At 33.3% G+C, this 21,419-nt stretch overlaps 1 protein-coding gene across 4 annotated transcripts; it reads left to right on the plus strand.

Moving 5' to 3' along the window:
* The first annotated feature begins 32 nt into the window (after positions 1 to 32).
* On the plus strand, positions 33 to 19,953 carry nudE (Nuclear distribution protein nudE). 4 transcript variants are annotated; one of them, XR_010557427.1, is made up of 10 exons: positions 33 to 257; positions 719 to 959; positions 1,048 to 1,196; positions 1,275 to 1,411; positions 1,480 to 1,659; positions 2,598 to 2,639; positions 6,575 to 6,660; positions 7,548 to 12,748; positions 18,235 to 18,299; positions 18,881 to 19,039. XR_010557427.1 is itself a non-coding variant. In XM_065354198.1 (9 exons), the coding sequence occupies exons 2-9, from the start codon at positions 750 to 752 to the stop codon at positions 18,942 to 18,944; spliced, it is 933 nt and encodes a 310-aa protein (XP_065210270.1). In that variant the 5' UTR covers positions 34 to 257; positions 719 to 749; the 3' UTR covers positions 18,945 to 19,953. The 4 variants fall into 4 exon arrangements, 2 of the variants coding, with proteins under 2 accessions (XP_065210270.1, XP_065210282.1); XR_010557429.1 differs by lacking the exon at positions 2,598 to 2,639 and having other exon boundaries at positions 34 to 257; XM_065354198.1 differs by lacking the exon at positions 7,548 to 12,748 and having other exon boundaries at positions 34 to 257; positions 18,881 to 19,953.
* Positions 19,954 to 21,419: the final 1,466 nt, after the last annotated feature.

The raw sequence follows: 21,419 nt of genomic DNA on the forward strand, positions 1-21,419 counted from the left end.
AAATGAAAACACCAGGCAGTTCGAACTCACCATGAACCAAGGATTGCAAATCGCAATTTTCGTATTTGTTTTTAGAAATTTACCAATTGTGTGAATGTGTATACGTCGTTAGAATTTATCGATTGTTTAAAAATTTGTCGCCATTGCGTTATTTCATCGTTATTCTAATTAGTTCAATTATCTAGGAAGACAATCCACCCGCCATAGCATCTTCACTGTTGGTAATTCGTGGCTTAGAATGTTCGTTCTTGATTTCAGTAAGTAATCTTCGTGTTGACCTTATACGATTATTATTTATTTATCTTAAACCCGTACGATAGTTTATTTCGTCGTTAATTATCATCATTTGATTTCAAAACCATCTCACTTCTTTCTACGATCATACTCCGTTACCCATTCTGGCATTCGATGACATAGTTTCAACACACATACAGAATACAACCTGCCATCTGCATCGAAAGCCCCGTTTAGCCAAATTAACGCTCTTCGATCGATTAAAAATGCAACTCTGATTTCAAATTTGACTTCGGTAGCGAATTACAATTCGACTACGATGATTACGTAGTAAAGTTGGTTCATTACAATAAGAGAAAGTAGCTAATTATACGTGGATTAACGTAGTAGCTCGTATATAGAAATTCGAGCAACATATTTTTTCTTGCATGACGTTTTATTATTCGATGACATGTGTTTATGACTAATGCTCGGTTTGTTTCAGGTGTTCTGTGGTGAATATTAAAACGATAAGTATGGCAGGGTCGGAATTCGCGTCCGTGCAAGATGAAGTTAATTACTGGAGGGACAGATGCGAAGAAACGGAACGAGAGTACGAAGAATTTCGACAAAACTCGCATTTGTTAGAAAAAGAATTAGAAATATCGTTGGAACAAGCGGAAAAAGCTAATCGCGAGTTGAAAACTAGAAATAATCATTTAGTATTAGAAAATGAAACGCTTAAGGTGAGCTTCCAGCCTTCCACTCGTAGAGTTTACTTCTAGTTTTACGAATTAGGTATAGTATATCTAATTGTTGACGTTTTTTCGTTAGAAAAATTATCATCAAGAACGCGAAGAACTCGTTAAACAGATCGCTGAATTACAAGAAGAAAGTAAAAGATGTCATTCTCGCGAAGAAGATTACGTTAAATATATACGTTCTTTAGAACAGAAAAACGATGATTTAGAACGTTCCCAAAGGTACCTAACCGTAGATCATCGAAAATGGATCCCTTTACCGAATATTTTTTATCTAAATGAGCTTTCGATTATTTTCAGAGTAACTTACGAATCATTAGCGGAATTCGAATTGAAACTCAATTCGGCCATCGAAAGAAACGTTTTACTAGAATCCGAACTAGACGAAAAGGAGAACTTGAAAGCTACCGTTCAGCGGCTTAAAGATGAAACTCGAGGTACGCCTAGCTTTACCTTTTACTCGATTACTTCGAAACGATTTTAAAACCGTATTGTTTTCGTATAGATTTAAGACAAGAGATTCAAGTACGAGAAAAGGAACTCCGTCCGGATAACGATAAAGCCACGGCCACTCGAAGATGCAGTAGTTTTCGCGTATCGAGTTCTACGCCTCCTTCGAACGATATTCCAAGCAAGAGAACGCCTCTGAGTAGTGATCCGTCTAAGCCTCATACTCATATCAAAAGTAAGAGAACTAAACGTCTGGCACTTAATTGCTTATCTGGATCACATAAAAAATAATTTCCCAATGCATGAATTTCCTCGAAATGCCATCGTGTAGTACACTTGTAGTTTTGCATGTGCCAATCCATTCCATTCGTCTTACGTTTTAATTATTATTTTTCGTTAAATGATTTATTTAGTAGTGTTTTTTTCTTCTTTTGAATGCTTAAGCTGTTCCTTCATTATATAGTATTGCCCTTTTCCCTCGAGTATTTTTGTCTCCTCTTTGTTTTAAATTAATGTATTATTCATAAATATAGCGTTTTTCGGTTTAGGTTTTTTTTCTCTCCTTTAGTAGTGGTAATTTAACGTAGGTATTGGGTAGTTAGTATTCTACGTAGGCGTATAGGTAGTTCGTGTAATTAGTTGAGATAAATCTGGGTCCTTTTTTTTTTCTCTCGTTGGTTTCCTTTTTTTGAGGAGCGTTTTAAACGAATTATTGTAATTGAACTATCGCAATCATCACAACTAACAACGCTTTTAAAACAAACAGCTTTTTTTTTTTTAAATAAAAAATCTGAGTACGATTTACGTGAAAAAATATTCTCATAGGAATTTAGATTTTTCAAAGAAACGAATTTTGTATCATTTTATGACTATTAGTTTACGTTTACTTTTACGTATAGTGACATCATAATAGGACGTATTCTGTTATTTATTACTTACATTCGAACTGCATAACTCTAAAATTAGTTCTGAAATCATTCGTCATACTAACTAAACTAAACGATTCGGTTTCATTTTTCAATTTTTCACCGATAATAATTATCGATAGAAGCTAAATAGCTGGTAGCTTTTGTGAATCTCCTGCTGTAGAATTCCGTATAGAATTTAGTTCGATACGAATTCATATGAGGTTTTTTTTTTAAAAAAATACTTGTATTGTTTCAAATATAACAGGTCTTGCTACTTATAACGACTCTGGATTGTGTATTACTTGTTGTAAGTATCATCGAATAATGTTGTAAATACTCGAATAATACAGTGTGTCTCGAAAGTTGTCTCCAGTGGTGATTAATTTTGACTGGATGAAAGCGAGGAGATGAAAATATGGGAGAAATTTCAGGAATTTGTGAGGAATTCTTCATCCAGTCAAAATTAATTACTCTAGGGTTGACTTTGGACACCCTGTATACTGAAATAAAATTATTAATACAAATATCATTAGCAAAAGGTTTTTAGGTTTAAAAAGCAAATCTCTGGAAGATTCGTAGGAGAGGGAAGTTTTATTTTCATGTACAGCAGAGTTTTTGTATTTCAATATTCCCGAATTTCCCAAAAATCTGGCTTATCTCGTGCCCTTTAGGAAAGTCCATAGGCCATAGGGTCTAAATTTCAGTTTTTGAGCCATAACTTTTCAAATTGAGCAAATATGACGAAAATGTTCAGGAAGATATTTTTTTTATCATCAATGCTTCATGCCGGGGGGGGGTCCGGTATTTCGAAAAAAATTAGCAAACACTGTCGATGGAATGATTAGGCCTTTATCCCAAAAAGGTGTGGGGGAGGGAATTTTGAGTACAAATGAAAATCGCAGGTTATGTCGTGTGACATATCGTTTATTTGGGTTTTGAGGGTGCTTAATCTGAAAATGAACTTAGTTTTCTGATCTGCCCCCCCCCCCGCTACCCCAGAAATCCCAATTTAGTCATGAAGATGAAAAAAATAATGATACCGTGTGACATATCGTTTATTTGGGTTTTGAGGGTGCTAAATCTGAAAATGAAGTTAGTTTTTTGATCTGGACCCCCCCCCTACCACAGAAACCCAATTTAGACATTGGTGATGAAAAAAAATAATGATACCGTGTGACATATCGTTTATTTGGGTTTTGAGGGCGCTAAATCTGAAAATGAACTTAGTTTTTTGATCTGACCCCCCCCCCCCCCTACCTCAGAAACCCAATTTAGACTTGATGATGAAAAAAAATAATGATACCGTGTGGCATATCGTTTATTTGGGTTTTGAGGGTGCTAAATCTGAAAATGAACTTAGTTTTTTGATCTGACCACCCCCCCCCCTTCCCCCTCCTACCACAGAAACCCAATTTAGACTCGATGATGAAAAAAATAATGATACCGTGTGACATATCGTTTATTTGGGTTTTGAGGGTGCTGAATCCGAAAATGAACTTAGTTTTTTGATTTGCCCCCCCCTCTCTTACCACAAAAACCCCAATTCAGTCCTGAAGATGAAAAAAATATTGATGCCGTGTGACATATCGTCTGTTTGGTTTTTTGGACGCCGAGTTCAAATATCCACTTGGTTTTTTCATCTGACCTCACCAAACCCTTCCATGGGCATTTTTAGTATGAAGATTTAAAAAAAATGATAATGCAATTTGAAATATCACTTACTGGGGTTTCAGGACTACTGATCGTGAGTCCGACTTCACTCTAGATTCTGTAATTTGATTATCCTGAATCCAAGGAGTAAAGAGTGTGAAAACATGAAAATTTTAACCATTTGATTTTTTTCATTGTTTGAGGAACTGAAGTTAAAAGCCCTCAGATTGAGGGGGGGGGATCTACTGAATAATTTTTTTGGTCAAAGTTGAGCACGTTTGTTTGATGTTTTTTTTTCTTTTTTTGAAGGAAGCACAAGTTCTACTTTTCATCAATTTGATCCGTTTGGGGGAGGGGATGGATTAAATCCAAGAATTAGAGTGTAAAAAGATGGAAGTTTGAACTTTTTCAGTTTTTATTATTTTTTTGAGTAACGAGAAAGCCCAAGTTCCACACTTTTCATCTGTTGAATGGTTTGAGATGAATTTTTTCATGAAAATTAACCAAATTCTAGGAGTAGGCTTTGAAAATTTGAAAATTTCAACTTTTTTGATTTTTCTTATTTTTTTCAAGAGGCTCAAGTTCTACTTTTTCACAATTTTTTTAAAAGGGGGGTGTCTAAACTATTTAATAATGCTTTTTGATGAAAATTTATGAAATCAAAGAATTATTATTATAGTGTAAAAACATAAAAATTTCAATTTTTTGATTTGTCTCATTTTCTGAGTAACCGAGGAAGCAGGAGGAAGACCAAATTCCATTTTTTTTTCATCAAGGGAAGGGAGGTAAAACTTATTGAATGTTTTTAGATGAATTTTTTTCATGAAAATGGACCAAATGACGCTGAAATCTTGAAAATTTCTACCTGTTTGATTTTTCCTCTTATTTTCTGAAAAAGTCCAAGGGTCACTTTTTTATCAATTTGAGGGAGAGAGGATGGTCAAAATTATTGAGTAGTGTTTTCTGATGAAAATTGAGGAATTCCAAGTTTGACACTTTTCAATTTTTGGGCTGAGGGGAGTGGTCAAAACAGTGGAATGGTTTGAGATGAATTTTTCATGAAAATGAATCAAATTCTAGGATTAGACTTTGAAAACTTGAAAATTTAAACTTGATTGATTTTTCTTATTTTTTTTTAAAAAGAAGCTCAAATGCCACTTTTTTACAATTTTTTTTGGTGGGGGGGAGTGTTTAAACTATTTGATAATGCTTTTTAATGAAAATTGATAAAAACATAAAAATTCTGATTTTTTGATTTTTCTCATTTTCTGAGGAATCGAGAAAGCAGGAGGAAGCCCAAATTCCACACTTTTTCATCAAGGGAGGAGAGGTAAAAATTATTGAATGTTTTTAGATGATTTTTTTTCATGAAAATGGGCAAAATTTGACTGTAAAAACTTGAAAATTTCTACCATCTACCTGTTTGATTTTTCTTATTTTCTGAGAAATCACAAGGTCACTTTTTCATCAATTTGACGGAGAGAGGATGGTCAAAATGATTGAGTAGTGTTTTTTGATTTTTCCCCTTTTTTGAAAAATTAAGGAATCCCAAGTTCGACACTTTTCAATGGTGGGGGGGGGGGGGTTCAAAACTATTGAATGGCTTTAGATGATTTTTTTCTTACTAAAATGGATCAAATTTTAGGAGATTTGATTGGGGGGCGTCAAAACTATGGAATAGTGCTTTTTGATAAAACTGTATCCATGTCAATAATTAGAGCGCAGAAATATGAAAATTTCAGATTTTTTGAATTTTCTTATTTTTTAAGAAACCGAGGAAGCCCAAGTTCCACACTTTTTATAGTGGGGGAGGGGGTCAAAAAAAATGTTCTCATTAAAATTGGACCAAATTCTGGGGTTAGACTTTGAAAACTTGAAAATGTATACTTTTTTGGATTTTTCTTATTTTTTAAGGAAGCTCAGGTTCCTTTCTTCCATCAGTTTGGAAACGGGCGGAGGGGGAGGGACGAAAACTACCGAATGATTACTATCGAATGATTGTGCTTCCTGATAAAAGTGTGCCAAAAAGTGTAAAACTGGAAAAAGTGCAATTTTTTCTTATTCTCTGAAGACGTTCATTCAAATTCTACAATTTTCCATCAAGAAGGGGGGGGGGGTCCATAACTATTAAATAATGTTTTTTTGATAAAAATGAACCAAATTCAAGAATTAGTGTGTAAAAACATCAATTTTCCTAATTTTTTGAGAAATGAGTGGGGGGGGTCCAATACAATTGAAATTTCAAGTTGGAGGGTGTGAAATTTTTTCAGTGATTTTTTTTTTTAATTTAAAAACTAGCAAAGGTATGTACGAATTTTAGGGAAATTCGAGATGAATATTGAAATACTACTCAGCAGTACCTACAAACCATTCCCCTCCTACGAATTTTTTAGTGGCTGAGACCTAAAAAACCTGTACGAATACTCCAAACAAGCCACGATTGCTTCTAATAAATAATTATAAAAGCTTTCACTCTGGGTCATCGCATACTTACTAATCGAGGTTTCGGTGCATCAAAATTCAATTCGATTTATATTCTTATAATATTCCAGAGAACGAAAATCCTCACATAGCGTATTATTTTGCCCATAGGTTTATCTGGTGGACACTCGGTATTGACGACACCAACGCGAGTTTCAGCAATGAATATCGTTGGCGATTTGTTGAGGAAAGTTGGCGTAAGTAATTCACGTATTATTCTATTTTTGTCGGATTAATCGGGTGCGGAATGCAATTTTTAACGTGTTGTGAATTTATCGTATTACTCATCTTACTTTTTGTTGAAAAACGATCTGTCATTATTACCTCTATACTAACAAACATTCGATGATAAAGTCGCCGAAAGGGATGGAAGGTGGGAGGAGGAGGGAGGCAGAAAATATGAAAAAAAATAGGCTAGTTGCTTCGTTAGAGTTTTAGGTAGTAGGAAACTTGGTTATTATGGCGTTTATGACCGATGACGATGTATCTTTTTCAGAAAACTCTTCTTATAGCGTTATTGGTGTTTGTGAAACTCGTGCACCAGAAATCGCTGTAAAGCGACAGCATCTCCTCTTTGCAGTACACCTTTTTTTTTCACTTTTCTTTCTCTCTGTTTCGAAAAAATTCTATTCATAGAAGTAAAAGCAAAAATTACTCGAGATGTTTTAGTGTTGAAAATTTCTACCTTTGTAAACGACAGTTAATTTCGAAGCACTTTTGCAATGTATTATAGAAAACAAAGCTTTTAAAAGAATTTTTTTATTTATTGCGGGTTTTCGTAATATTTTTAAAGCTTAAGAGTAAATTAAAAAACATTTCAAGGCACTCGAATCGTTTATCGTCGGTATTCACGATTTTCCAATTAGCAACACTGATTAGGTATAAATACCAAAAAGCTTTCAAGCTTTCGCTTTATTTTTTTTACCTTTATTATAGGCTAGTACTACCTTTGTAGGCGTATTTATATTGAATTTTTTTTTTTTTTCGTTATTTTATCAAGTTTTTTTTTTTTTTTTTTTATTTGCTCTTATACGCAATTTTTGGCTGCGGACGCGCTTGCGAAATGGTTTTTATTGGTACACAGCTTGAGAAATGGTTGTGCTCCGAATGTTCCCGAATCAAGTGCATTTGCCCCACCGCTCGAAAACCATTTCCATTGCCTACTCCTATAACTAAAAGAAAATTCTGATTGCCAGTATTTTTCGTTGTACTGTTTACATTCCATGTTTCCTTTTTTTTTTTTTTTTTGTTTATTATTTGTTTATTGTTGTTTTTTTTTATTAATCGTTTACCGAATAACTTTTTGTAACTTCGAGGTATTTTTTTTCATGTGCTTTAAGATGCATATTGCATGTTAGTATTTTTTTTCTCTCCTTTGTTCTTTTGTTTTTATTGTAAAAGCTTTTTATTTTTTTCCTTTTTTTTTTTTTTTGTTTTTAATGGTTTGGCGAATTGGCCAATGTTGTTGGCTAATTATTGTTCGTAGAACTTTGAGGAAAGTTGTACGTTTTTTTGTTTTTTTTTTTTCTTTAATTCGAGTCTTCCATTATGTATTATTTTGAGTTCAGTATTATTATATTTTCGACTCGCGGAATTTGATCCGATGAGCTGCGTTAAGATGCGGATGCGTTTTTGTAGAAAGTTAGTGCATTTTGTCGAAGAAATCCTGTCGTTGGCGTTGTCAGTTGTGTGAGCTGCTAAGTCGAATAGTTGAAGGTTCTGCGGGGGGGGGGGGTCGGATTTTCCAGAATGACGTAAAATTTGAAAAATCGTCTTGGGTGAACATCGAGGAAAAAATTTGACCGTCCTCGTAGAAGCCCTATTTGAAGAGAAGAGGAGAAAACTGAAGGTCCCAAAATTCAAACTGCAACAGAAAGAAAAAAGTTATGCTGAAATTTTGGTCTTGATGACGTTTGACGTTTTTGACCCCAAGAAATTTGAAAAATCGTGAGAGGTGAACATGGAAAAATAATTTTGACCTCGTAGAAGCCTGTTTTGAGGGGGGGGGGGGGAGAGCTGATATGAGGGTCCCAAAATTGAGACCATAAAAGAACGAAAAAAAAAAATGACTTTTGCAGAAGTTCTGGCCTTGTTTATTATTTTGACCCGGAGACTTAGAAACTAGTCTGAGGTGCCCCCGAATATCAAATTTGACTTCTTGGAAGCCTATTTTTGGCAAGGGTGTAGAGGGGGGGGGGAGTGCTTAGGTACTCGAAGTTGAAATCAAATTTCTTAAAAGACTCCAAAATTTGAAAAATTATGTTTGCAGTGAACATCGAGGATTAATTTTGACTTCGTAGAAGCCTAATTTTTTTTGAAGGGGGGGGGGGGTGCTGATGTACTGGAAATTGAAATCAAGATTTTAAAAACTGATTTATTGATGAATTGTGATTTTTTCAACTCCAAAGTTTGAAAACTTGTGTGAAGTGAACGTCGAGGGTGAATTTTGACTTCATAGAAGCCTAATTTTTATGAGGGGGGGGGGGGAGATACTCAGATGTCTAAAATTGTAATCGATTTTTTTTAAATGAATGATACTTACTTAAATTGCGATTTTTTTCATGGTTTTGACCCCAATTTGAAATTGGATTGAGGTGACGTGAACATCGAGGATCAATTTTGGCTCCAGATCAATTTCGACTTCATGAAAGCCTAATTTTTTGAGGGGGGAAGGGGTGTTTAGGTACTCAAAATTTAAATCAAGATTTTTTTCTCTAAAATTTGAAAACTTGTGTGAAGTGAACATCAAGGATGAATTTTGACTTCATGGAAGCCTAATTCTTTTTTTGGTGGGGGGGGAGGTTGTAATCAGTTTTTAAAAAATGATTAATACTTGAAATGTGATTTTTTTTACTGTTGTGACCCCAATTTCAAACTGGTTTGAGGTGACGTGAACATCGAGGATCAATTTTGACTCCATTGGTGGCAATTTTGACGGAAAAAGAAGCCTAAGATTCCAAAATTGAGACTAGAAAAAAATCATTTTTTGCAGAAATTTTGGTCTGGTTGACTTTTTTGACCATAAAATTTGAAAATTCTTGGGAGGTGGCCACCAAGGATCAATTTTGACTCCATAGAGCCCATTTTGTGGAACGAGGAAGGTGAAGGTTTCAAAATTGAGATCACAAACAAAAGGAAGAAAATCAGTTTTGAGGAAATTCTGGTCCTGTTGACGAGGCAAGGGGAAAAGTAAGGTCTGCAAAATTGAGATCAAAATGAAAAAGAAAAATCATTTATGCATAAACTCTGACCTCGTTGATGTTTTTGATCCTAAAACTTTGAGACTCGTGTTAGATGAGCATCAATGACCAATTTTGACTACGCAGAAGCTCACCTAGGGGGAAGGGGGGGAAGGTAAAAGGGTCCAAAATTCAGATCAAAAATCAAAATGGGAAAAAATTTTTTTTGCATAAATTCTGACCTTATGTTGAATTTTTTGGGCTCAAAAAATTTAAGAACTCGTGTGAAGTGAACATTCACAATTAATTTTAAGGAAAAAGCTTGCCCCCCCCAAAAAAAAATTGGGACTGAAATTGAAAAAGAAATCATTTGTGTGTAAATTCTAGTTTTGTTGACTTTTTTGACCACTAAACTGAAAAATCGTATGAATTGAAGATCAAGGAACATTTCAAGGAGATCCATTTGGTGAAAAAAAGGAGGGAACTAGGACCCCTAAAATTCAGACCAAAATAGAAAAAAAAATAATTTGTGAACGCTGAAAAAAAATGTTGTGCCATAAACGTCGTCCAGTTGTGAAGAGAAGGGGCAAGCATAGGCCTTCAAAATTGGGACTAAAGTGGAAAAAAAATCATGTGTGTATAAATTCTGGTCTTTTTGACTTTTTTCCACCTAAATCTTGAAAAATCCTGTAAATTGATGATTGAAGAACAATTTTGACTACGCAGAAGCCCATCTAGGGAGAAGGGGGAAGGTAAAAGGTCCAAAATTCAGATCAAAATGAAAAACCTTGGGCCCTCCGAATTGGGACTAAAATTGAAAAAAAATCATCTGTTTATAATTTCTAGTCTTTTTGACTTTTTTCACCCTAAATCTTGGACAATTCGTGTAAATTAATGATTGAAGAACGATTTCGACTTCAAAAGAGGTCCATTTGGGGGGAAAAAGAAGAAAGCTGAGGGCCTTGAAATTGAGACCAAAATAGAAAAAAAGTAATTCATTTGGAAGTTCTATTTTTTTTCAAATGATTTCTGTGACATCAGAACTTGAAAATTCCTGTTGAACATTGAGAAATAATTTTGACTTCGTAGAAACCAATTTGTAAGGGAAGGGAGGCTCGCGTGCCTCAATTTTTTGTTTTTTTGATAAAACATTGAAATTAAATCACATTGTGATACAAGATGAAAAGAGAAGAAAATGGGGGGGGGGGGCTTGAATCTTTCGTCCTTGCCAAAAATACTGAAATTCAGTATTTCAATCATTTTTCTTTTTCTAAATTTTGCAATCACCTTTACTGACTTTTTTGGCTCCAGAATGAGAAAATCCTCAATAAATGAACCTCAGAGTATAATTGTGGACTCGTGGAAGCTCTTTCAGAGGGAAAGGGAGGGTGGAAAAACCTTTCAGAATTTTTTCAAAACAGTGAAAATTCGTCCACCAATTTTTGAAGTATCTTTTCGACGAAAATTATTTACAAATTCTTCAATCGTGTTTAAGTTATGACTTATCTGAGTCTTGGGATCAAATTGAGAGACGATAAGAATGGGTTAAATATCACTAAAATGTTGAAAAATGAATGTTTTACTCATTTTCCCACCGTTTTGTCATCGCATTGGCCGAATTTATTGACCTCAAGATGAGAAAATTCATGAAAATCCATCTTTCGAAGATAACTTTGATCGTATGGGTGTTTTGGTGGGAGGGGGAGGGGGGTCTAGCTAGATATGCTCCTCGCCCCGTCCAAAAGCAGTAAAATGCATCTTCCTATAATGGAAGGATTTTTTTTAATAAACTGAGAGTTGAAGTGAAATAATATTTTAGTCATTGTCTAACTCACGAGGGTCGAGGGTTTTGAAAAGTTGAAATGGTCTGAGGGGGTGGAGAAGGGTGTTGAATGTATCTAAAATGTTGATAGCCAATATTTTTCCTTCGTTTTTGAACATATTCTTCACTACTTCGATTTTTTTCAATCCTATTGCTGAAAAATGAACCTCACAGAGTAATTTTTTTACTTTTGAAATAATTTAAGCCCTCAACCCTCCCCTCTCCCCTCGCCTCTCCTCCAATTCCCCCCCCCCCCCCCCCAAAAAAACGACGCTAACGCAGGAGATCACTTCGAGTAGCATTTTTTTTTCGGCTGAAATTTTGCATTTTTCAACAAATCTTTCTTCATCAAAGAGAAACTTTGGTTCAAACACAAATCGTGACATATTGTCGATAAACGATTTAGCATTTTCAATTACCTGTGTATTTTATTTTGTGTATTTTTTCGATCTTCTCGTGCGAATCAAAACTTAGATTTATAAGCGCTAATTTACGTGTAAGCTTTATTATAACCTATCGTATGTGTTTTTACTCGTACTTTTAAAAGTCGAAAAATGAGGTTGTTTTTGTCGAAACGAACGCTCGCTGATCGAAGCGTGAAAGTTATAATTTTTTTAAAATGAAAATTCTACTAGTCATGTTTAATATTCGTGTTTTATGTGCATTATGATTTTTCAAGGTAAATTGAAATATGTTTTAAAACGCATTTTTAATTATTTTACACGTTCGTATAATATAGTATTGTAGTATTGTCGTTTTAACAATATATAGGATAAAATTAATAATATTATAGTAATTGTACGATTTACTAAACTAGTCGATAGAGTATATTTTTTTGTCTTATTTTTATGCTATCGCTTAATAATAATAATAATAATAATAATAATACGTATATTTTATGTAATGGAGTGAGCCCGGTGATTGATTATGTTCTAAGAGAGAGAAAGAGTTTTAAAAGTTCTTGCAGTATAATAAATTGATCGAATGGGAGATGTTGATTATGTTGTACGTATACAAACCTACTAATGACTTGCCTAACATAGAGGAAGTATCCGAAAGTATTTTTGTAGCATTTGTGATTTGTTTACCACACACAAAAGTCTCGATACTCGCAATTATTGATGTTAACATTTATTAGGAATAGAGATGTACGATTAGGTATACCTATTTAATAAGTATGTGTAATTTTATTTTAACCGTTCTTCTTAATTGCTGTATTATCCTTCGGCGAGAGTGGTGGGGAGGAGGCTTAATACTGTCCGAAGACGCTTTGACACACCAAAGGTCCGTTTATTTTTATTTTATTACTATTACGATGATTTTGTTTCTCTATTTTTTTTATTATTTTTTTATTTTTTATTTGCGGTGCTGGATCGATTATTTAATTAACTACCTATACTGTTGTTTCTCTTTCTCGGGGATAGCTTTCTCTTTGTTTTGTATTTTTTTTTTTTTTTGAACGGGGTAGCCTTGTTGAGGCGAATGCTTTTAGGCCTATGAGGAGTTTATACGTTCATTTTTTTACACCATTATAGTACAAATAATGCATGACGAATGAAAATGAAAGTTGTATTGTGCATGTTGTACTGCTGCTGTTGCTGCTGCTGCTGCTGCTGCTGTTGTTGTCGCTGCATTCGATTAATGTATCTTTTGTTTATTCTTCTATTTTATTTTCTTCATCGTGGGGTTGTTGAAATAATGCATTTGGCTGTATGAATTTTTAAAAAGATCGTGACTACTCGTAATAGTAGTTTATGGTACCTATTTGATTTAATTTGGAGGTTTTACTGTTTCGTATACGAATGATCTTCAAGTTTATGGGATTTTTTTCGTGTTTCATGTCGTAATATCATTGTGGGTATATCGAATAGAATGCATGCGTATGGGTATTTTAATTAATTATAGAAGTATACATAATTGATTAGTAATTTAAAATGAAACTAAAATGATAGCTATACTTGGAACAGTCATAGAATTATAGCTTCTGTCCGCTTTGATTATTTTGCGATTGGCATTGGTATTTTTAAGTACTATAAAAGCCATTCTTCGTCATTTCGATCTGAGTTGATCAATTTCGATGAAATATTTTTTTTTTTATTATTTTGCAAAGTTGAAATTTTCCCCCTCTCATCACTCCAAAGTTGTTACCTCGGGTGAGAAAATAATTCCCCATTTTTCATTTTTTCCCATCTGCAAAAAAAGTCATGCCGTTAGCCCCCCCTCCCCAAATTGAAAAAAAAATCAGATTTTTTTAAAAATTCCTAAACAATCTTCCTTTTAAGAAAAAACTTTCCCCGATCCTTCAAACCATATTGACCTTCTAGAGAGGACTCCCCCTCCCTCCCTCCCTCCCTCCCTCCCAAAGTTGAGAAAATCAAGAAAAAAATGAGCTTCATAAACCCATTTTCTAGAAAGTAACTTTCGTTTGCCCCCCCCCCCCTCCTCAATAATGTTAGCTCTCTTGCAGTGTCTTTTTTGATTTTTGGTGAATTTTTAAAAATCAAAATTGTGCTGAAAATGAGAAAAATGTGCAAATAATCTCGCTTTTTGAAAAGAAAAAAAAATGCAAAAGAAAAGAATTTCTTTGTCAATTATTTTCAAAAATAGCTTGTTTTTGCTGAAATGCTAAAATTTTTGCTTTTTTTTCACGAATTATCTTTTTTTGCCAGTAGTTTTCAAAAAGACTTGTTTTTTGCCGAAATTTTTAAAGTTTTGCGTTATTCTGTTAGAAATTGTAAAAAATTCTCGTTTTTTAACAGAATTGCGAAGTATTGTTTTTTATTTCAAAATATTCCCAAAAATTCTCAAAGACTCGCTTTTTGTCAGAAATGGCCCAAATGTATCACTTTTTTCGCAATAATTTTCAAAAAAACCTGTTTTCTGCTAAAATTATCAAAATGTTGCTTTTTTCCAAAAGTTGTCCAAAAGTTCTTGTTTTTTTTTCAAAAATTTATTGCCAAAAATTCTTGTTTTTTCACCATTGAAAAGTCTCACTGTGCGGAAAAAGTAATTTCTTTGCCAATAATTCTCAAAAATTGCTCATTTTTGTAGAAGTGCCCAAATTTTTGATTTTTTTTTCAAAAATTTCCTTTTTTTCAAAAATTTTTGTTTTTTGACAAAATTGCTAAAAAAAAGTTTTTTTAGTTTTTTTTTCAGTGTTCTGTGTTCCAAAATATCTTATGTAGGTACTTACTTAAGTATTTCCAAAATTGTCAACGTTTGGTTTTTTGCCAAAAACTGATTTTTTTTTGCTATAAATTTGGCAAAAATTGCTCAAAAGTCTCGTCTTTTTTGCAAAAAGTTTCAAATCAAGTACTTAGTTTAATTTTTAAAAATTAAAAACCAAAAAATTTCAATTTGCAATTTTTTTTTAGTCATTTTTTCTGCATTGAAATGGGTTTTTTTGCTCACTTTTTGTGACTTTTTTGGATACTTTTTGGTTTGGGAAAAATTGATCCCGAGCCTTGTCAATATTTTCGAAGAATTTCACTTTCACAAAAATTAATCTCAATGTCCACTCTTTAACTCTCACATTTTAAAGCAAAATTGCCAAAAAAAAAATGGCTCCAGTTACATATTTCTAAAAAGCCGCTGGGTTTTGAACCGTTTCGAGCAGTTCTGAAGCATCCAAAAGATTTTTAAAACTTGAAATTTCCATAAATTTTCATAATTTGAAATCCTCGTGACCAATATTTCAGCTATACCCAGATTGATCTTTTGATTTTTGGCTTTTGAAATTTCAAAATTAACCATTTTCTATTAGTCCGGCATATGACAATAGGAGTAATTGCAACCCCCCCCCCCGCCGATCCTCCGGGACAACTTTTTTCTTAACGGGGACATCCTAAGGAACATTTTAAAGCAAACTTGCCCAAAAAAAAGTTGGCCTTACCTACAAAATGGCGGCCATTTTGATTGACAGTTCAGCCTAAATCGCAGATTTTGCATTTTAACATAGGACTTGCACGAACTTTTTCAAACTTTACAAAGGTAGATCGAAAGATCATGCAAAAATTTCAAGTGCTGAAGTGCGTTTTTCGATTTTTGGTGAATTTTTGAAAATCGAATTTAGGCCAAAAATGAGGGGAAAAAACAAAATTTTACCAAATTGACCAAGAAAGCTGAAATTTGGGAAATACTCTATTTTCGACATGCCAAATCGATTGGAAACGGTTTCAACCCGTTTTGAGCAGTTCTGGAGCCTCCAGCAGATTTTTGAAACTCGAAATTCCCACAAAATTCCATTAAATTGGAGTTGTAAAGCTGAAATTTATTCTAAAAACTAATTTCAGTACGCTACAAAGTACTGCAGGTGAATTTCAAGTTGTTTTGTAGCCTCCAGAGACTTTTTGAAAATTCCTGAAGCCTCCAGCAGATTTTTGAAACTTTAAATTTTCACAAAATTTCATCAAATGGAGATGGAAAGCTGAAATTTACTCTACACTCTAATTTTAACACCCTCTGAAAACGACTTCTGGTGGATTTCAAGTCATTTTAGAGCCTCCAACAACTTTTTTGAAATTTACTGGAGCCTCCAGTAGATTTTTGAAACTTGAAATCTCCACAAAATTTCATCGAACTAAGATGGAGAGTCGAAATTCATTCTGCAAACTTATTTTAATACGCTACGAAGTTGACTCCTGGTGAATTTCAAGTCGTTTTGGAGCCTCCAGCAACTTTTTGAAAGGTTGTATGACGTTTTTTTGAAAAATTGTAATTTCCTAAAAGTAGCTGGAAGCTTTAAAACCATTTGAAACCACCATGTAGTCTGCGAAGTTAATTTCAGCTTGGCAACTCCATTTGATAAATTAATGTTGGGGAAATTTCAAGTTTCAAAAATCTACTGGAGGCTCCAGTAATTTTCAAAAAAGTCGCTGGAGGCCCTAAAATGACTTAAACCCACCTGAAGTCGTCTTCAGAGGGTGTTAAAATTGGAGTGTAGAGTAAATTTCAGCTTTTCATCTCCATTTGATGAAATTTTGTGAAAATTTAAAGTTTCAAAAATCTGCTGGAGGCTCCAAAACGACTTGAAATTCACCTGCAGTACTTCGTAGCGTATTGAAATTAGTTTTTAGAATAAATTTCAGCTATACAACTCCAATTTGATGGAATTTTGTGGGAATTTCGAGTTTCAAAAATCTGCTGGAGGCTCCAGAACTGCTCAAAACGGGTCGAAACCGTTTCCAATCGATTTGGCATGTCGAAAATAGACTATTTCCCAAATTTCAGCTTTCTTGGTCAATTTGGTAAAATTTTGATTTTTCCCCTCATTTTTGGCTTAAATAATTCGATTTTCAAAAATTCACCAAAAATCGAAAAACGCACTTTAGCACTTGAAATTTTGACAGGTGATGAATTTTTGCACAATCTTTCGATCTACCTTTGTAAAGTTTCAAAAATTTCGTGCAAGTCCTATGTTGAAACGAAAAATCTGCGATTTCGGCTGACCTGTAAATCAAAATGGCCGCCATTTTGTAAGTAAGGCCAACTTTTTTTTTGGCAACTTTGCTTTAAAATGTTCCTTAGGATGTCCCCTTTAAGAAAAAAGTTGTCCCGGAGGATCGGCGGGGGGGGGGTGCAATTACTCCTATTGTCATATGCTGGACTACCACTTCGGTGTCAAAATCTGGGACTTCAAGGTTGTTGAATTCATGTTTGAAGGCCATTCTGACCTCACAACTTCAAAACTAGCTGATTTTTTAATTTCCTACACTCTCCTCTACACCCTAGTGGGGGTTGTTTTTAGCTTAAGTGGCGAATTTTCGATAAAATTGGAATTACCGTCCTCGAAAACCCATAATTGAGGCTCACATTAATTTTTGTGAGAATTTTTGCTTTTTTTTACCTTTCCCTCCCTACCCTATTTGGGTTATTTTTGCACTATGTATGGGACAAGTGACCCATGAAATTAATGCATTTTTCAACATTTTACACTCATAGGCCATTTTTTAGGGTCCCCCCCCCCCGATTTTTTTGAAAAGAGGAGATCGAAGAGGACATGCTTGATGCAATTTTTTTTTTTTTTTTTTTTTGGTGAATGATGCAGAACTTTCTTTAGGAGGTGGAAGGGCCGGCTATCGAACTTGAAAAGGATTTTCTGATATTTTTTCAGGTTCTTGAAAATTTTCATGTCAAATTTTCAAAAACTTGGAAATTTTTTTTTTAATGATTATTATTTTTTGACATTTTTTAAAATTGGCCAAAAATCGAAAATTCAATTTTGGCTGCTCAAAATTTGATTCTGAGATGTGGTTGACTTGCTCTTTCAGTAATCAGCCAAATTTGAGGTAGATCAGAGTCAACAGGTTGTAAAGTTCCTTTCTTACGTTAGTCGAACATCGAATACTCTCATCTGCTCCAATCGGCCTCTTGATCAACATCCTTGTTATAAAAATACATCTTCGAGTGAAAAAAAAAGACCCGAGACCAAAACTTATTAAATTAGCTCGGAATGACTCTTCTAAGCTCGTCCATAATGTACATTTTTTACATTTTGTTACATAAATAAATTAAAAATTGAAAATTCATCATTCTTACTAGTATCTGACGTACCTACTTTGAACGCAGCTGCTCTAGTTATTGAAGCTTTTACGTTTTTTATATTATGATTTTCGCTTATTTTTTTTTTCATTTTATTTGATATTGGCTGCGATGTATACTTATTCGAGGTTCAATATTTAGCTTGTACATTTTTTGATCTTATTATGATAGATTATTTAAAAATCATCTGTCGTTTGTAGCTAATTCTAATCAATTTTATTTTTTTTCAGGCGTTAGAATCGAAACTGGCAAGTTGTCGTATGTCTCCAGCTGATAATACGCGTGAATCGTTCAGGTAAGAAATAAGCAATTTATTTTGTGTAATTTAATCACAAATATGTGCTTATAAATTATTTTACGAGCATGTTGGAAAAAATTTTCAACGATGAGTAAAACGTAAAAGATATTCAATTTTATCTTATGTATCGAGAAAATCTCGTGATTTCAAACGTGAAACGAAAATTTACGAACAAACCAATTGAAGGGGGAGGGGGTTGATTTCTTCTCTTTCGACGTGTTGGTTTTCTTCGAGTATTTTTTTTTTCCGAATTTCGTCATTTATTGAAACGATGATTCGATAATATTATTCTATGTCTCAAAATATTCGAGCTCAAATTGTGTCTCCCTGAATGCTAAATCATCCCACGACTCTTCCCAACTTATTGATGGTGGGGGTGGAGGGGAAGATGGTGATTAAATTTCGATTTGAAAATTATATACATATGTACTTTCGATCGTGTCTTAAGACGTAAAAATAATTATATCTCTAGAATTTCGTCCTCTACTCATCTGTTTCGATACTCTGCTCGCTTATTATTATTTTAATTATCACTATTAATCGACTTCTAATTGAAACAATATTCGATATATGTGCAGAGGACGAAGCAGACTTAACAGGGGTGTTTCTACGCCATCAATTCATAACTTGGTACGTTCCTAAATAACATTATGGTTTCACTGGTTATCGTCACGATCAATGCTGCGAGTTGTCGAAGGAAATTTTATGTTATTTGATTATAAAAATGTTGTATAGTAGGATTGATTTTTTTTCCTCTTTTCTTCTTTTTCTTCATTATTTTTCTTCTATTCCACGATGAAGAACTACATTGACTCTGAGTAATTGTATTACAATTGCCTACGTATGTATGTGTTTCTAAAACAAAAACCGAGGGTTTTCATTGATTTATTAAGTATATGAGTATTGTATACCTACCTTAAACCGACGTAATTTTTAGCTCTTTAAACTCGATAAAAGTCTGGACAATATCGTTTATTTTGCACAAATTTTGAATTTTTTTTTTTTCGTTTTTTATTTTATTATATGTATTATGTTGAATCATGGACGAATTTAAACAGTTGAAATGATTATCGTTAATTTGTTTCGCCTTTTTTTTTTTTTTAAATTGCGGAGTAAAATAAATTAGATATTATTTTCTTTTTTTTTTTTACGAATAAGATATGGAACATCTTTCTAGTCTCTGTATCCTGCGCGAACTGTGAACTATAGTATACTAAAAGTAACAAAGAATTTATTCTCTAACAACGTATCTTATTCGTGACTATAAAGTAATTTTTTTTTTTCTTTATTAGTATCGTTTAATGAAAACCCTATCTATCTAGTATCACACTATACTCCGCGTGTAGAATATTATTGTATTAACGCTTTTTATTACATTGGTTAAAGAATGCAAAGCGATTTATGTTGTTTTCTCTTACGTAGGATTAGGTTTCTTTTTTTTTTTCATTGCGGGGGTATTTTAGCGAAATTTACATCTCCGTGTGTCGCTTTATCGATTTTTTCTCTTTCTTTTTCCTTCTTTTTATTTTTAAAAAAGAATTTTGTACGAATTTAAAATATTATAAATAGGTGCAATAGTGTACTTTTTATTTTTGTTCCTGTATGTTTACGTTAATAAGCGAACACGCTGCAAATATATTATATTAATTCATTTATTGGCGAGTGTTTGAGTTTTAATTTTAGTAAATTTCTTGCAACGTTTTGTAATAATTTAATGGGTGGGAATTTTTTTTTTGTGGGAAGATTGATCGTGTTTTTTGAATAATTTTTTGTGAGTTGATTAGAATTTTTTTTGTTTTAAGGTACACGATTTTGAGTTTTATTTTAATCGGTTTATGATGATTTTTTTTATTTGCGTATAAACTTTGAATTTTTTCAACTACGAATTCGCAGATAAGTTTGAATTTTCGAGTTTATATTGATTTATGAAGATTGATTTCATTTTTAAAGTTTTTAATTGAATTTTTACATTTACATGATTATGAAAACAATTTTTTTTTGTATGAGATGGTTTCATAACTTGACCATTTTAAAATCAAAATCACAAATTTTAAAAAAATATTTGAAAATTAGAAGCATTAAATTTCGAAGATCTCGAATTCGGATTTCCAACACGAAAGCTCATTTTTTTCATGAAAACCACAAAAGTTGATACTCAACGTTTCAAAATACTCGTATGAAAAAATTGTAGCGAAATCACTTTTTCAAGCTCTTTTTTCAAATTGATCATTTTCAAATTAAAATCACAATTTTCTTGAAGGCACAACAGCGGTTTCAATTTTGATCAAAATTCAATGTAAAGTGGAACAGAGTGCGAATGTTGACTCATTTTATCAATTGGACCCTTCTGACCCCCTTCTTTCTCCTTTTAGCGACCTCATACAAGGTCAAAATATCAAAAAATTGAACATTGGAGAAATTTGAAATTTTTCATGTCGTTTTGATGGGTTTTCAGTGTTTGAAAAATATGCACAAACTACTTTTTTTCTAATCTCAACTCAATTGTGCGACTTTGAAATCTCTAAATATGAATAATTGAATATTAATTTCTACTTGTAGGTGGTTAGTGAATGGTTAGTGTGAGTGAGTGGTTCCTAATAAATAAGGTACTATCTACTGCTGGTTCCCCTTCAATTACCAGATCTGCAAATCACTTACACTGGTGTAATTTTAGTTGCCTTTGGCCTCGTCTGGCGATTTATTACGAGTTGAGAGTGTTTTCATCAAACCTATCCAATAACTTGAGATTTCATTTGACTCTTTAGGGCGGAGATAGCCGAAGCTTCGCCCAAATTCACCTTCTTTTATCATTTAAATTGGTCCTTTAATTTCATGCTTCGGTGGTTAAACCTGAACTAAGTTTTTGAGGACTCACCCCCTCCCCTTTTGGCTTATCTGCCTCATTCGTCAGTTTGGAATCCATGAGTCGATGGCTTAGATCGGTTCGAATTTTGGCTTTCAGTCAATTGATGTTTCATCTTACCCAAATTTTGATCGGGAGGTTTATTTTTGAGGCTGAAATACTTTATTCTTCATTTTTGAACTCGTACGAATGGAAAAATCGTAAACGAATCGATTTTTGGAATTCGATTAATCGATTTTTGATCTAGAAGTTTG

This window comes from Planococcus citri, chromosome 1 (genome assembly GCF_950023065.1).
Source record: "Planococcus citri chromosome 1, ihPlaCitr1.1, whole genome shotgun sequence".
NCBI lineage: Eukaryota > Metazoa > Arthropoda > Insecta > Hemiptera > Pseudococcidae > Planococcus > Planococcus citri.

What these genes read in the sequence shown, in the direction of transcription:
- nudE (XM_065354198.1), top strand. Translation starts at nt 750, where the DNA reads ATGGCAGGGTCGGAATTCGCGTCCGTGCAAGATGAAGTTAATTACTGG. An exon ending in GCTTAAAGATGAAACTCGAG is followed by an intron (nt 1,412 to 1,479) that starts GTACGCCTAGCT and finishes GTTTTCGTATAG; the next exon opens with ATTTAAGACAAGAGATTCAA. An exon ending in GCCTCATACTCATATCAAAA is followed by an intron (nt 1,660 to 2,597) that starts GTAAGAGAACTA and finishes CAAATATAACAG; the next exon opens with GTCTTGCTACTTATAACGAC.